A 16,473-nucleotide genomic window follows, 5' to 3' on the forward strand; every position below is an offset into this window, starting at 1 on the left:
GCTGACACGGTGAAACCCCGTGTCTACTAAAGCTACAAAAAATTAGCCGGGCTTGGTGGCGGGCACCTGTAGTCCCAGCTACTCGGGATGCTGAGGCAGGAGAATGGCGTGAACCCGGGAGGCGGAGCTGGCAGTGAGCCGAGATCGCGCCACTGCACTCTAGCCTGGGTGACAAAGCGAGACTCCATCTCAAAAAAAAAAAAAAAAAGACGAAGATAGAGGTGCTGGAATGAGTGCCCCCTCATACACACTGCTTTGGATCTGTCTCACCATGTCCTGTGTGTCCGTGGCTCTCATCAACTTAGTCTTTCCTACCCCTCAGCTGTCTCAGATCTTTATCATCTGGACAAAATCTTTGCCTGAGTCTTCAAGAGAGATCATGCTTTTCCTTTCCTTTTTACTTCATGCCTGCTGCCTCCATTTCATCATGATTTATTCTTGTTTTAACTCAGTGCAAGCTGCCTTCATTATAGTAACCCTTTCTCAGAGAGCTCCAGTGTTCAGTATCCCTCCTCCAGGACTTCCCTGACATGTTTTACTTTGCTGGTCATCAGTTATTTTTTGAAGTGTCCCTTCTTTTTGCTTCTGTAATATCTTATTCCACATCTTTGGACTTTCGTAGTCACTGCTTATGTTTTTCCTCCACTGATTTTACTTCTTCCACTGAAGACTGTGAGGATTCTTCAGAGCTCAGACTTAAGCTTTCTTTTTTCTTTTCTTTCTTTTTTTTTTTTTTTTTTTTTTTTTTTTTTTTTGAGACGGAGTCTCGCTCTGTCGCCCAGGCTGGAGTGCAGTGGCGCGATCTCGGCTCACTGCAAGCTCCGCCTCCCGGGTTCACGCCATTCTCCTGCCTCAGCCTCCCGAGTAGCTGGGACTACAGGCGCCCGCCACCACGCCCGGCTAATTTTTTGTATTTTTAGTAGAGACGGGGTTTCACCGTGTTAGCCAGGATGGTCTCGATCTCCTGACCTCGTGATCCGCCCGCCTCGGCCTCCCAAAGTGCTGGGATTACAGGCGTGAGCCACCGCGCCCGGCCTCTTTTTTTTTTTTTTTAAGACATGGGATCTCACTCTGTCGCTCAGGCTGGAGTGCAGTAGCATTATCACGGTTCACTGCTGCCTCAACCTCCCAGGCTCGAGCAATCTTCCTACGTCAGCCTTCCAAGTAGCTGGGACTACAGGTACGCGCCACCATGCCAGGCTAATTTTTGTACTTTTTGTAGTGACGGAGTCCCACCATGTTGCCCAGGCTGGTCTCCAACTCCTGGGCTCAAGTATCCACCTGCCTCAGCCTCCCAAAGTGCTGGAATTACAGGCATTAGCCACTGCACCAGGCCTTAAGCTTTCTTTATCTCTTCATCTGCTCAAGTTTCACCCATTCCAAAAGTCCCAACTCTCATATCCAGCCAGATAACTCTGAGACCTCCATCCCTTGTTCTGACACTTCAGCCCCACCGCTCACTCTCCTAGCCTTCTGACAAGCTCCCCCTGCTTCCCTGCAGCCACCTTAAGTCCAGCAGGCTGGAGGACATGCTTCCCTCCAAAGCTCTTCATTCACCCTCTTACCCAGGCCTACCAAGCCAGGTTCTTGGCTACTTCCTCCTATTATACTTTCCTTTGAACTGTTTCAGATACAGCCCTTCATTTCCATTGCCATTGCTAAAACCCTAATCGAGGCTGTCATCACCACCACTTGGATTCATTCATGTATTCATCCAGAAAAGTTTTATTGAACACCGACTATGCATCTGGCACTGGAGCTATATCTGTGAACACAACAGAGGAAAAAAATCCTTGCCACTGAGAAGCTTATAGTCTAGTGGAAAAGGCAGATGAAAAACTAGGAAATAAGTTTTCTAGAAAATATTTTCTGAAAATAACTAGAAAATATAATATATATTAGAAATGTATATTAAATAATAATAAATGATAGAATGCTAATAAGTGCTAACCAGAAAAAAAAAAAGCAAGGAAGTGAAAGGGTGGGTGAGTTGTTATTCATCTAGAGTGATTACAGCAGCCTCATGAGTAAAGACCTGAAAGAAGGAGGGAGCCATTTTGGATACCTAAGCATTTCAAGTTGGGGACACAGTGGAAGGATATCCTGGTGTATCTGAAGAGACTATGCAGGCCCTTGCACGCCACTCTGAGACTTTGACTTTCATTCTGATTGAAAAGGGAAGCTCTCAACAGGTTTTAAACGTAAAAAAGGAACAACCTAATTTTTCAACTTTATTTTTAATAGCTTTCTTGAAGTATAATGGACATATAAACTGCAGATATTTGAAGTGTACAATTTGATAAGTTTTGACATATGTATATACCCATGATACCATCATCACCATAAAAATAATAAACATATCCACATCTCAAAAATTGTCCTTTGTCCTTTGTGTTTCATGTTTTATCAGAATCACTAGCTCTGAGAAACATAGCACTGAACTGTGATGTTGAGAACAGACGAAGGGGGACTCAAGGAAAACAGTCAAGAGGCCACTACAGAGGACAGATGATAGTGGCTCGGACCAGGGAAGTAGGTAAACAGGGGCTGTAACGAATAATTGATTAATCACTAATCTCATAACTTCTTGCTGCATATTCACTTCAATTCACTCTGAAGAGAAATGAACAAAAATGTCGCTTTCACAGGATAACCTCCCTTCAAAAAAGTCCGCTAGCTCCCAATTGCCCTCAGGCTAAAAATCGCAACTCTTTATGGCCCTGCTTTTTCTATTACCACTCTCAAATCTACATCTTGACCTTCCTGTCCTCTGGTCATTCCCCTCCACGGCCTTTCTATTTCACCACACTTCCACCCCCTCCCCCAAGTCTAAATTGTGCCCAAAGTCCCACTTTCTCCAGAAAGCCTTTTTTGAGGTCTCCATTGGAATCTCTCCCTTCTCGTATCTCCAGTTGCATTTGATGTTAATACCTCATAGCAAATTTATCCCTTTTTAAGTACCCAGGGCCGGCGGTGTAGAGCTCTCGAGCGAGCACCCCGCGTAGTCCCCAAGTGCGGGACTGGGCCTATGCTACTACAGGCGCTCGCTGCCTAAGCCTGTCTGTGTGTGGCAGTGTCCTAGTCGTCCTCCCCTCCTCCTTCGGCATCTGCTCTGCATTAGTCTGTCCCAGGCCTCCGCAGGCGCCGATGATTAAATCATCATCATTAACCAGGGCCTGCCCCCCCCATCCCCGGCAGCAGGGGGAGAATGGGGGAATAAGATCACTACCAAGTCCCTGGGGGTCTCTCACTCCCCATCCCCCGGCACCCTCTCCGAGACTCTGCAAAGCCCGAGAAACTCCCTCCGTGAAGCCGGGAGAAGACCCGCCATCTGGACGAAGCTCCGCTACGCGGACGCCGACAGGGCGGCATTACGAGGAGAGGACCCAGGAGGGGCTTCTTCAGCAGGGTCGTCGTCACAGAAGACCGACGACCCTGAGCGGGTAGCGGGCACAGACTGCCAGGCCTTTGGGGGTAGGAGGGGGCAGTCTTTCGCAGGCTCCAAAAGTTAGTCTTGAGGTCGCGTAGGGCCTATTATGATGATTTCTACAGGAGGTTGAAGAGATAGGACCCTTCCCTACGCTCCCCCCCCAACTCCTTAATTACGGATTGAGCAGGGGAGGGGCCGGTGGGGCTCAGGTGAGCACACGGGGAGAAAGGGACGTGGGCGGGGCCTTACAGAGGGTGAGCGAATCCGAAAAGACCTAGAACCTCGTTGCTGGGAGACAAGTCCCGCCCTGCAGGCGGCACCGGAAGTGGCCGGCTGGGATCAGCCTTTAAGATGGCGTCTCCTCAGGGGGGCCAGATTGCGATCGCGATGAGGCTTCGGAACCAGCTCCAGTCAGTGTACAAGATGGACCCGCTACGGAACGAGGTGCAAGGGCGGCAGGGTTACTGCTGTGGTCGGCCAGCGGTGCGAATTGGGGCGGGCTAAAGGACGGGCGGTGGCTGGCCGGGCGCCCAGTGCGCCTGCGCAGAGACAGAGTGCCCAGTGCGCCTGCGTGGTTGCGATCGGGTTGCCAAACTCCGGTTAGGACGCCTGCGCATTGTGTCGCCGACGTTGTGTAGTCTCCCCTGGGAAAGGAGGGTCAGGCGAGTCCACGTGAGGGAAGCCCCCGCTGTGCGCGGAGCCCTCTGCTGGGCGGAGGGGGAGTGCCAGCCCCCAGGAGCTAATCCCCGGCTGATGGCGCAGGGCGCGGGGCTTGGCCGTCTAGTGTGATGAAGGAGGCGACCCCCAAGGTGGGAAGGCGCACGGGTTGGGGTTTGAGGGTGGATGATTGGTGACGGAGGGTGTATCTTCAGGAGGAGGTTCGAGTGAAGATCAAAGACTTGAATGAACACATTGTTTGCTGCCTATGCGCCGGCTACTTCGTGGATGCCACCACCATCACAGAGTGTCTTCATACTTGTGAGTGCCTTGGAGACTGCCTAGTTCTTCCAGTCCCTAGTCTTCACCAAGCTGACTGCCAGCTTCTGTGTGGCCTGCCTCACGCATCCAGGCACCCCACCCAGCCCATGAATCCAGTTTCCAGAGGGCCTGAGAATCTGCTTTTCTTTTCCTGCAGTCTGCAAGAGTTGTATTGTGAAGTACCTCCAAACTAGCAAGTACTGCCCCATGTGCAACATTAAGATCCACGAGACACAGCCACTGCTCAACCTCAAACTGGACCGGGTCATGCAGGACATCGTGTATAAGCTGGTGCCTGGCTTGCAAGACAGTGAGTCACCAACCTGACTTTGAGGGGCCTCTTGAGGACTAATTGCTGAGTGGCAGCTTGAGATGATGGGTTTGGTAGGACTCACGTAGGCAGAAGGCCAAAGATGAGGGAAGGACAAAAAGTGAGGAAGGGCTAATACTTTATTCTTTTTTTTCTTTTTTTGAGACGGAGTCTTGCCCAGGCTGGAGTGCAGTGGCGCAATCTCAGCTCACTGCAAGCTCCACCTCCTGGATTCATGCCATTCTCCTGCCTCAGCCTCCTGAGTAGCTGGGGCTACAGGCGCCCACCACCATGCCCAGCTAATTTTTTGTATTTTTTAGTAGAGACGGGGTTTCACCATGTTAGCCAGGATGGTCTCAATCTCCTGACTTCATGATCTGCCCACCTCTGCCTCCCAAAGTGCTGGGATTACAGGCGTGAGCCACCGCGCCCGGCCCCGAAGGGCTAATACTTTATTCTCATACTTCACCTTCTTCTAGGTGAAGAGAAACGGATTCGGGAATTCTACCAGTCCCGAGGTTTGGACCGGGTCACCCAGCCCACTGGGGAAGGTATGTCCTTGGCCGCGGGACAGTAAAGCCCCCAGAGCATTCTTCTTGACCAGTTTTGCTCTCTGGGGAAAGAGGAGTATGGAATGTGTGCCACCAGCCACCTCACTACCCTATCTTTCTCAGAGCCAGCACTGAGCAACCTCGGCCTCCCCTTCAGCAGCTTTGACCACTCTAAAGCCCACTACTATCGCTATGATGAGCAGCTGAACCTGTGCCTGGAGCGGCTGAGGTGAGGAGAAGGTCAGGGGTTGCAGGAGGTGACAGTGCCAATGACCCAGAGCCAGGGAGGGTCTAGGGGAGAGGCTGAGCAGTGAGTGAGTGCCTATCCCCTTGAAGAGAGTATATCATGGCTCTGGGTGGGGGAGAGGAGGAAAGATAGGGTTCCCTAACCTGTGTCTATTTCCCCCCAGTTCTGGCAAAGACAAGAATAAAAGCGTCCTGCAGGTGAGAAGGGCTGAGGGGAGGGCCTCTCTAAGGAGACTCACCTCCCATGGTCCTTCCCTCACACACCTTGCCCTCTTCCCTCCCCTCCCTGCTCCCAGAACAAGTATGTCCGATGTTCTGTTAGAGCTGAGGTACGCCATCTCCGGAGGGTCCTGTGTCACCGCTTGATGCTAAACCCTCAGCATGTGAGTAGTCCCACAGTAGGTTTCTTGAGGGGGAGAAGGGGCTAAGAAAGGAGGGACAGAGTCTAGGGTGGACCAGGGTAGTTTTTGACCTGCCAGAAAGTTCCTAAAATTATGTCCCCATCTCCCTCCTAGGTGCAGCTCCTTTTTGACAATGAAGTTCTCCCTGATCACATGACAATGAAGCAGATATGGCTCTCCCGCTGGTTCGGCAAGGTAAGCCAGGCCACCCTCACTGGCATCACACCCCCTTCAGACTCCCCCCAACCATCCTACAGTCCTCAGGGGAAGGGTGGGCTGAGGGGCCCTTTGAATAATATAAGAACACTCCCCACTGACTACTACTTCCTCATTCTCTCCTTAGCCATCCCCTTTGCTTTTACAATACAGTGTGAAAGAGAAGAGGAGGTAGGGGCCAAGCCCCCACCCCATCCCATCCCACTCCCCTTCCCTCCCCAGATATTTATGTGAAATGAACTGCAGCTTTATTTTTTGAAATAAAAACTTTTAAAAAGCATCTCTCTTCTGCCTTATTCTTCCTGCCTCACACTCATGCTGTGTCCTGCCTTCTTCAAAAATCCTCTGAGTTTCATTGTGAAGAAGGGCGTGTCCTCTATGGCCATGGGCCCTCAATGTCTTGCCAAAGGAGAAGGGTAGAGGATCCCTATATGTGTGAAACCAGGCCTCCCACACCACTCCTTTTGGTGATGGGAAGGTTTCCTGGAGGGGAGCTCTCAGCTGTCTTTGTATGCTGCAGCATACAGTGCGGGTGCGGGCCTGTTAGGAGGTTTCCTAATTCAGCGGTGGTGAGAAGGCTACAGTTGGACAGTGGCTGCTGCAGGATTGAACAAGTGTGATTTTTTAAAGAAAAATCCAAAGAATTGCATTATAGTTTTATAACTTGGGGGATGGGGACAAAAAGGAGGGAGAAGTCTAAAAAACAAATGGAGTGGGGCCACAGGAATTGTCAGAAATGGAGGCTTAGGCTGTCCATACAGGATTCAGCAAGTACTTGGGGACTGAGACTAGAAGAAGCCAGGGTGGGGAATAAGTAGCTGAGGAGGAGAGGGAGCTGATGTGGAGGAGAGCAAGGGCAACTTCAAGGAACAAAAGGGAAGCTGCAAGGCACCAGCTCCATTAATTCAGCAAACATTCCTTGTCTGTATGCCATGCCAGGGTCCTTGTTCTATGGTTCTCTCAGTGGGGTAGCTAGAAACTTGCCCAACAGACAGGAACAGACAGAAGCCAAAGCAAAGAGTTCCTGAAGGTAGCCGGCCTGCTGCCAAATCTGGGACAAACTGTATGGAGGCGCAGCGTGTGTAGCCAGAACCCGAGTTAAAACCTAGGTCCCACCCTGGCCGGTCTGACTCCACGGCTTCTAGGGGTTGGTTGTGCGAAGCTGTTGAGGGCTGAAGGCGCTAACCATCAAAGATGGAGGTCGGGTGGCAGAAGATGGGGTGGGAGGCAGGGAGTGAGTACAGCGAAGGCGGCCTCAACTGGTTAAGAAAACTCCAGACTTGCGAGAAAGGCCTGAGCTCGCATTGGACGCTCTGGGGTGCCACAGTCGGACTCTGTTTCTGGGAGACCTCCGCCTCTCCGCGCGGATGAAGAGGCTGCAGACGCCGAGGAAGAGCTCGAGTGCGTGGGGCACTGATGGGGATCGGGGTGGGCACACCGCAGACGGCCTGGGTACGCTTCTTTCCTGACATGGTCTCCAAGGTTAGCAAAGCTTCCAAACGTTTCCAGGCCTCCAGCCTGGAATGCCTCTCCCCCCGCTCCCCGACCTCTTCCAGGAACACCCCAGCTCAGGGCTCCCCACTCCCCTTCCTGCGAATTGAAGCTCTGTGGGCTTTGCGGTCCGGGCGGGCGAGTACCTGGCGACCGGGGCTGTTCTCCAAGAGTTTCTGCGCGAAAAGTTTCCTAGGAGTGACGGGATGGCGTGGGCTCAGGGGAGAGTAGAAACGCTCCCGGGGGCTTTGCAGGAACCGAGCAGCTGCGGGAGCTGGGGAGCAGTCTGACTGGGACTCCCTGGAAGGCCCTGCCATTGGGGCTGGGCGGCAGCTCGGCGTCGAAAAAGCCGGGTCTGAAGATTAATGTGCCGAGGCCGGAGACCCTGAGGACCAAGTCACGGGACTTGCCCTTGGTGACTCACGCCTTGAGACCGAGCAGCGCGGAAGTCGCTCAGGCCGGATCTGGGGTGGGGCCCAGCCGAGCCTTGGTCTTATCTGTCAGCAGCGGCAGCTGCACTGCGTCTCCCAAGGTGGCTGAAGCTGGCCAGCTGCGGGCTCCGCGCCGCTCGTCCCGGGTCTATGGGTCCATTCCCCACGCCCACCCGGACCCCGGGGTCACTCGGGTCTCCGTCTGTGCCAGGGAGGGAGAATCACGCCCAGGGTCCTCTCTGGCTTCGCGCGACTGAGAACGCGCCCGGACGCGGCGCGGCGCTCCTGAGTCAAAGGAGAGGTGGCGGCAGGACCACCCCAGAGCGCCGTCTGCACCCCCGGACGCACTCAGCCGTGCTGCGCTTCCGGGACAAGGCGTCGGTTCTCGCCTGAGGGCCAAATCTTGCCCCTGCCCACCTTCCTCACCCCCGCCATTTCCAGGACTCACATCCAAAGGCGACAGCACCAGGATTTGCTCCCGCCTTTGGCACAGAGGAGGACGGGTCCCTCTCTCAGCCTGGCCAGTCTTTCCCAGGGCTTGATGGGAAAAAGGACTTCCCTAGAAGTGAGTCTTGGGGAGTTGGGGGGAGAAAAGTGTCGAGGAGGGCGTCGGAGTTTCCCACCGCTGGCTGCTTCCCGGCCCGCACGCCCGGGAGGGTGGCGGTGGGCGCGCAGAGATCTTTGCAAAACAGCGTCCAGGGCGGAAAACAACTCACAGGCCTGCCGCCCCCAAAGTCACAAAACTAAGATATAAGGACCGGTTCACTCCGCAGTAGCGCTTTCTGAAAGAGAAAACAATCCCAGAAGTGTGCGGGACCGACGGAAGCCCCGCCTCACGCTCCTCCGCCTGGACTTTGCTCCCTGAACTCCCACTTCCCTCTCACTCCGGTTCACGGACGTTTCCTAAGGGTGGGGAGGAGGGGAGCAAGCTCTTCGCTGAGATTGTCCTTGTCCACCTCCCCAAGGGGGTTATTCCGAGGGTCCTCCAACCCTGCTACACATTCACAGAATTCAGCGGAATGTCCGGGCCAGGCAATCCGAGACTAAAGGTCGTTTATTGAGCAGGCCTCCGTGCCACCAGTGGGGAACGGGGTCGAGCGGGGGCGGCCCGGGGTGGAGGAACCCGCCGATGGGGTGTGTGGGTGCAAGATAAGGTGGGGGTAGGGCTGAGGGGTGAGAATGGGAAATCTGAAAGGGGAGGTGTGAGGAAGCATCCTTAAGCGGGAATGGGGTGCCTTCCCAATACAGCGAATTTGGAATGTGGGGATCTCTACAAGGGGAGGGAGCGCAGGGCCCCGAAATGTCTGAATGGACAATCAAAGGAATCTGAGAAGGTGGGAAACACAAGAGACTGCCTGAAAAGGAAAACCGTTGGCCCCGCGGGGCCAGCGGTGAAGGCTGGCCTCCGTGCATCTCTTGAGAAGGATCGTGAACAGGGAGGGTTCTACCCGCGGGTGGGAAGAGGCGAGCACCCAGGAGCTTCTGTGCTTCCAAGCTGGGGTGGGGGGTAACCTATAGGACAGCCGAGTGAGTGTCCCCTCCCCAACCCAGAACAAGTTTTAATCTCTTAATCTTCCTCATTAATCACTCACCCTCCTACCCCTCTCTGTGGATCCGATTTCGCCCCAGCTCGAGTTCCAGTACTGAGAAAAGTCCCCTCCTGTGGCCCCACGATCCCCTGGACTAGTCCCTGGCTGCTTTGACGACCTTAGAGGGGCCTCTGCTGTCCTGGGCCTCCTCCCTTTGCTACTCTCCACTTCCATCTCCTCCCCCAAACTCATGTTTAGGAGCTGTCCAATCCCAGTACCTGAGCCCAGCTGCAGAGGGGAGAACTAGGCGGGAGAGATGGAAGGGGCTGTGAGGCACAGGCCCATCAGCAGAGCTCCACACTCCTCACTGACACACGTAAGTAATTGAGAGCAGAGGTAGAGACAGACACAAAAGCCACAGAGGATGCATGAGTGAAGGTTGCAGCATCTGCTTGGTGACATGCCTGGGATGCAGTGGGGCAGTTCCTGCTGCCTCCAGAGAGCTGCTTTATTGCACATTAAGTGAAACCACTAGGATGGTTTCCAGGGCTGAGGCCTGTAGCCCGAAGATCTCTCCAGGCCCTCCCCTGCCCCTCACCATTAATAACCATTTAACAACGTCCTGAGGCAGCTCAGCTTTCCACCATGGCCTGGCTCTGCTCTTTGATCCAGCAGTGGCCCATCAGCCTTTAAGTGTGTTGCTCAGCTTTCCAGGAGGGCATTATGTGAATGTTGCGGGTGGGGGAGGGGGGTTGTTGGAGTGAGCTCTTTACCAAGAAGACCCTATCAAGGTGCCTTCCCATCTTTGTCAAGGAGTCTTTGGCCCAGGTGCCTTGGATCTCCTAAGCCCTGTTTAGGGAACCCCAATTGCATGCAGCAGTTGCCCCAGGGAATAGACAGGTGGACACTGCACAGATGGTGGGAGATGCAGGGGTCTACAAGGAAAGTGACATAATGGACAGTCCAGGAGGGACTGGCCTGGTTTTTCCTGACACTGTTTTAAAAAGCTAGAAGCACATCAGTTTCTGACTTCCCTGGGCAGCAAAGCAGCAAGCTCCTCAGGAGTGGCAGGGCTTCCCTGCCTCTAAGGTGTGAATCCTCCAGCTGTTTGGGGTGGAATGTAGGAACAAAACCCATACCCTGCTGGGCCTCCACTGCTGAGGCCCCACTGTCCCTGAGCTGCCTTCTTCCTACAAAGGAGGGCTGTGGGTGCTTACCCAGGTATGAGCCCAGAACCAGAATAAGTGTGGCAGATAAAAAGGGCCCAGATTAAATAGGAATGAGTATACCAGGCCTCACAGTTAGTACCTGGGTTGTCAGGAATGCCTGTCATTCCTGGGTTGTCAGGAATGTCCCAAGATCCAGCTGGGTCTGTGAAGTCTGCCCTTCAAGTCTCTCTTCTATGGGGAGTGACCCCTCTCTGGTCAGGGCACCTTGCTCCCCTTGGCAGTTTCTGAGCCTCTGCAGGCTGGGGAAACCATACATACCTGAACTATGGGAGCTTAATAAAAAGAAGATAAAGACAGACAAAATCGACTGATTTTGCCAGTCCTCACTGACAAAGACCCCTCCTGGGAAGTTGCACCAGCTGGGAGTTCCCTGGGTCTTCTCTCCTGCGGCCCGGGTCTCCCGGCAGCTTCTCTGTGTGTTCTGATTTCGTCAGGTGGGGCAGCCTCGGGTCCATTCACCTGTGCTTGCTTCTTCGTGGCATCCCCACTATTCCCAGTTGCAGTCGCTCCGCCAGGCCAGGTCCTCCCAAGTGTTGCGCCCCCGACCCATGCAGCACTAATCACTTCCAGCCGTCAGGACCAGAAACAACGTTTCTCAGGGGTGGGGTGGGGAAGAGGGAGCCAGGTTAGGAGACTGAGGTCCTAGCTGGGATCAGAGATCCCAGCACAGTCAGCCCTGATAGCCTTCCTCAGAACTTTGCAAATCCCCAGCCGCTGGGGCCAGAGAAGGCCATTTTATCGTCTACTAGTTTATGAGCCAGAGCGGCAGCTAGGCGGGGAGTCGGCGGCATACAGCGTCTGGAGGTATGGCCCGGCCTGACTGTGCACGGTGCAGCGCCCCGCAGCGCGGAGCAGCCCCGTGGCCCTGCTCTGGTGGGTAGTTTGGTCGGCTTCTGCTCTCCGCGCCTGCCCCAGCCTGTAGAAATACCCTCCCCGGACATCTAGGAGCTCCAGATCCACCGCGGCCCGGGGTGGAGAGGTGGGGGCGCAGGAGGAGGGGCACACGGGACTCGGGCCCAGAGCCGGGGGCGGGTCCGAGGCTGGGGGCCCGGATTGGGAGCCGAGCGCTGGGGCCCAGGCGGTTGCGGAGCCTAGCGCAGCGGACAGCCGGACCGCCCCAGCCCGGCCGACCATGAACGCGGGACGCGAGCCCCGAACACCCCGGACACTCTTAAGCATCGCAGACATCCTAGCCCCGCGCATGGTCCCCCGAGCACCCTCTGCGCCGCAGCTTCCAGAGTCGGGTCCGGGTCCAACGTCGCCGCTGTGCGCGCTGGAGGAGCTGACTAGTAAAACTTTCCGCGGACTTGACGCGCGCGCTCTGCAGCCCTCTGAAGGTATAGAGCCGGCAAGGTCGCGGACTCTGACTTAGCCTTTTCCTCACCTCTCTCCTCCTGGTTCCCCGTCTCAAACCTTTGTCCCAGCCCAGGCCACCCACCCTAATCCGTCCCCTGTCCTCAGCCCACGTGCCAGGACTCGCACCTGCGACTTCTCACCTCTCCTCCGTTAGTCCCTAGGTTCCGCGGCGGCTCCGGAAGGCCGCCAGTGCCAAGGAAAAAGGGCAGACCGTCGCCAACTGAGCGACCTGTTGCTCTGTTCCCTGTAGGCGGGGCAATCGCGATAGAGAAAGGCAGGAGAGAAAGAGACAAAAGGCTTCAGCCGCAGGCGGTAAACGAGTGAGCCTGCAAAGGCGGCACAGAAAGCGCTGGAGAGTCGAGTCTCTCCGGGTGACCAAGCTCCGCTCCAAGCCACTCTCTTCTCGAGGGGAGTCAAGGAGCAGAAAGCCCTTGGCGCAGCACTGGGCGCGGGACTCCGCACTCTGCCTTTTCTCGCTCTCTGTACCTCATTATCTCCCTTTGGGACCGGAGGAGCGGGCTCTGGTGTCACTAACGAACTGTAAACCGAATGCCCGACCCGATCCATGGAAGGGCATGATCTAAGTCCTGTTACCACCACCACGCTGGGTCGGCTGCCCTGACTCTTACTCGCCTCTGATGTCACCCTCAACTTATAGCCTGCTCAGCCTGAGGCTCCTAAAAGCCTCAAAGGCTCCACCCCAGAAGGTTTGACCCTGCACCTCTGAATCATCCCTCCCTTCCTTCACTTCCTTGCCCCTACAATATGCCTTCAGCCCGCTGCCTTTCGCACCCCTGTGGCCAGCCCGCTTTGCGCCCCATATCCCCACCTGGGCCTGACTCCCGATAAGGGATCACAGTTCTGGTCTCCGTCCGCCTTCCTGGCTCTCCCTCTACTTCCCCCACCGCCACCGGCCCGACCCCACCCCCAACTTTTCTTTCCAGGCCCAGCCTGATTCCCGGAGGCTGGAAACTGACCCCCTCCCTATCCCTACAGGGCGGGTAGGTCCGGACGCGCTGGGCCCTGGTCCCTTCGGCCGCAAACGGCGCAAGTCACGCACTGCGTTCACCGCGCAACAGGTGCTGGAGCTGGAGCGGCGCTTCGTCTTCCAGAAGTACCTGGCGCCGTCCGAGCGAGACGGGCTAGCTACGCGACTCGGCCTGGCCAACGCGCAGGTGGTCACTTGGTTCCAGAACCGGCGAGCCAAGCTCAAGCGCGACGTGGAGGAGATGCGCGCCGACGTCGCCTCGCTACGCGCGTTGTCCCCGGAAGTCCTGTGCAGCTTAGCACTGCCCGAGGGCGCTCCAGATCCCGGCTTCTGCCTCGGCCCTGCCGGCCCTGACTCCCGGCCCCACCTGTCAGACGAGGAGATACAGGTGGACGATTGAAGACAAAGCCGCCGCCAATCCTGGGCTCTGGGGCCCTGGACTCCTCACCTCGCGCTCTGCCTCCGGCCAGAGTTCCAGGGTGGAGGAAGGAGGTCCACTTGGGCCTCTTCCGGCCCACAGTCCAGACGCTCACCTTTCCCGGTTTTTTTGTAAGTTTGTTTTGTTGTCTGAGACGGGGCCTCGCTCTGTCGCCCAGGCTGGAGTGCGGTGGAGCGATCACCGCTCACTGCAGCCGCGATCTCCTGGGCTCAAGCGATCCTCCTGCCTCAACCTCCCGACTAGCTGGCATTACAGGCGTGCAGCACCACCCCAGGCTAATTTAAAAAACTTTTTTTTTAGAGAGGAGGTCCCGCTATGTTGTCCAGGCTACTTTCCCAATATTTGAGAATAAAGTCGAGACTCTGCCGCACCATGCCTCTATCCAGACGCCCGCCAGGAGCAAGAAACAGTAAAATCTGTAAAGTGCTATGGGGAGTCCGCACTTGGCACTGTGCCAGGGCTTTCAATGCAATGTTTCCTTTAGCCCTTATAGCAACCCTTTAAGGTAGGTAATAATTACACCATTTTTACAAAGTCAAAACCCTGAGGTCAGGTTTTGGACCCAGCATCCAGCCAGCCTTCAGAGCTGATGCTTATCAATCTACCAAGGGGAAGTCACCGGGCCTGAGTGCAAGACAGTGGGGCCTTGGCCCACCTACTCTCTGCCTGGGAGACCTTGATTCTAATCCCTAGGTTGGCCCCAGAGTGATGACATTGTTTCCCCACCTGTTAATGGGTTCCTGACCCTTTCCCCATCCTGCCAAAAGAACCCTCCGCTGGGACACAGGCAAAGAGACGGGTGCCCAGAGAGGCCACACCCCTACCTGGAAGACCTCTACCAGGCCCCTGGGCCAGAAATTTTCCCACTAGGATGGTGGCAGCAGCCAGAGGGTGGAAAGGCTTGGCCTGCTGGGGCGAAGCTTGGAGTAGTGGCCTTGCCTGGTAGGGATTCCAGCCTAACTCAGCCAGTGGACATTTCTGACATTCATTTATTCCACTGGTGATAATCACCCTCCTGCAGGGTGAGGGGAGAGGAGGGGGAACGCTCAGTAGTTGCAGGCCTTCCCCTCCCCAGTGGTCCCAGCCAATCTTCAGATCAAGCTCAGGTGTCTTTCCTGCTTCCCTTCTCTCCTGTCAGTCCTCTGGCTCTCTTCAGACTTTCTCCTGCCTCTGCCTAAGTGTGACAACCCCACTTTCAAGGAAGTTCCATGGGTTCAACGGGGGTCAGCTAGGGCCTTAGTTGCAGGTGGAGGGCCCAAGAGAGAATATTCCTTGGAGAGTGAACAAGGCTGGAAGGCAGAAGGGAATCTGGCATTTTCAGACAGTACCACTTATTAAGCAGTTCCAAGTGCTTTGCAGGTATTAATCCTTAAAATAACCCAACAGGACAGAGACTTTTCTTTCCATTTTAAGGATGAGACTGAATTACAGAACCCTGAGGAAACTTGGCCAGGTCACAGTTTGTAAGTGGTGGCACAGGGACTGAGCTGTTTGCTTGTCCGACTCAGGAGCCCATGCTCTTGGTCTCTGTAAAGGTGACTGAGCCTAAAGGAAAGAAGCAAAGGATTTACAGAGAGAGGGGAGGAGAAAGGGCCACAGGTAGGGACTTAGGCATTGTACTTTAGAGCATGGTCCCTGGAGGTTTTAGAGAAGAGAGACAAGAGACCATTGTTTAGGGTAGGCCAATCTGGCTGTGGGTGCAGGTTGGATCAGAGACTGGTAGAGACCTGAAAAAGGGAGTATATATCTGGCCACTGCAGAAGGTAACAGCAGAGAACTCCGGGCCAGACTTGAGGTGGGGCTGGGAGGTGGTCACAGAAGAGGAATCTGCGATTGCCGCAGGGATCAAGGATTGCATGAGTCAATGACAACCTAGCAAATGTGGGCAACTGGAAGAAAAATGGCAACATGGAAACAGTGACCACTGGTGTGGAGCTAAGAATCTGTCAGCCATTATGCATATGCAAAAAAATAATTCTTTGCAACTGCATTGCCCCTTCAGTACTCCCTTCTAAATACTGCCTCTCTGGAACATTTCCAGTAGGGTGATCAACTCTTTCCCATCTGCCCAGCATTTTCCAAGTTTTGGCATTGAAAGTCCCTCACTCCAGAACATCCCTCAGTTCCAGGAAAACCAGGATGGTTGGTCACTCTACTTTCCAGTCCTGGGAACTCAGAACTCAGGCTGTTGGGTCAGACCCCTATTAATTAGGAGGGTGAAAATGGGGCAAAGTGTCAGGAGTCACGTGACTCTTGGAGAAGCTACAAGTCCAGGGCAGGCTAAGGTACTGGGGAGGGAACATTTACTTGAGAAGCTAGAACAAGGAGCCAGCTCAGCTGGAAGGCAAAAATACCATTGAGTAGTGGTGGGTGGCCTTTGAGAGGTCAGGAGCCCTACAGACATCCCAAAAGCATGCAGGTCCCTGCTCAAAAACAGGAAAACCAGATGGGCAGGCCTCTTATGGAACCACTGTAATATAATCACCCCTTGGACAAACACAACCACCTATGCCCATCCTGCTCCCCAACCAGGGGTGAGCAAAGAACTCTCAGGGCAAATCCTTCTAGTTAGGAAGGTAGGGTCCAGTCAAATTAACTGGCTGAGTCATAATCTCTCTCCCCATTGAGGTTTCCCAAATTCTAGCCCAGCTAGCACTGCCACCTCTTATACTGAAGACTTGGACAACAAAACTCAAACCTGTCCCACCAAAATGGCCTCTGGATGGAGGTCTGCTCCGCTAAGCCCCGCCCTCAAACAGTGTGTATCAGGATCACTTGGTAGGCTTATTGAAACACAAATTGCTGGGCCCTGCTCCCATGGTTTCTGATGTAGGTCATTGCGGGAGGCCTGAGAAATTGCATTTCTTTTTTTTTTTTT

General features: G+C 54.7%; 2 protein-coding genes and 1 long non-coding RNA gene across 4 annotated transcripts; 2 read left to right on the forward strand and 1 right to left on the reverse strand.

Moving 5' to 3' along the window:
* The first annotated feature begins 2,410 nt into the window (after nt 1–2,410).
* Nucleotides 2,411–6,412, forward strand: PCGF1 (polycomb group ring finger 1). Its single transcript, XM_515562.8, has 9 exons — nt 2,411–3,874; nt 4,303–4,408; nt 4,566–4,718; nt 5,198–5,269; nt 5,393–5,498; nt 5,680–5,713; nt 5,812–5,898; nt 6,031–6,111; nt 6,260–6,412. Exons 1-9 carry the CDS (start codon nt 3,782–3,784, stop codon nt 6,305–6,307), a joined length of 780 nt encoding a protein of 259 aa, XP_515562.2. The 5' UTR covers nt 2,411–3,781; the 3' UTR covers nt 6,308–6,412.
* A 364-nt stretch (nt 6,413–6,776) lies between these two features.
* LOC107973524 (uncharacterized) lies at nt 6,777–8,047 on the reverse strand. The gene is made up of 2 exons (XR_001715881.2): nt 7,770–8,047; nt 6,777–7,597 (listed from the first exon to the last, which is right to left on the reverse strand). It is a non-coding gene; the product is annotated as an uncharacterized LOC107973524 (long non-coding RNA).
* Nucleotides 8,048–8,462: 415 nt separating this feature from the next.
* On the forward strand, nt 8,463–13,691 carry LBX2 (ladybird homeobox 2). Of its 2 annotated transcripts, none has more exons than XM_024354453.3 (2): nt 8,463–8,788; nt 13,165–13,691. In XM_024354453.3, exons 1-2 carry the CDS (start codon nt 8,596–8,598, stop codon nt 13,554–13,556), a joined length of 585 nt encoding a protein of 194 aa, XP_024210221.1. In that variant the 5' UTR covers nt 8,463–8,595; the 3' UTR covers nt 13,557–13,691. The 2 variants fall into 2 exon arrangements, with proteins under 2 accessions (XP_024210221.1, XP_016804328.1); XM_016948839.4 differs by lacking the exon at nt 8,463–8,788 and adding an exon at nt 11,860–12,149.
* The last annotated feature ends 2,782 nt before the right edge of the window (nt 13,692–16,473 follow it).

This window comes from Pan troglodytes, chromosome 12, assembly GCF_028858775.2.
Source record: "Pan troglodytes isolate AG18354 chromosome 12, NHGRI_mPanTro3-v2.0_pri, whole genome shotgun sequence".
Taxonomy (NCBI): domain Eukaryota; kingdom Metazoa; phylum Chordata; class Mammalia; order Primates; family Hominidae; genus Pan; species Pan troglodytes.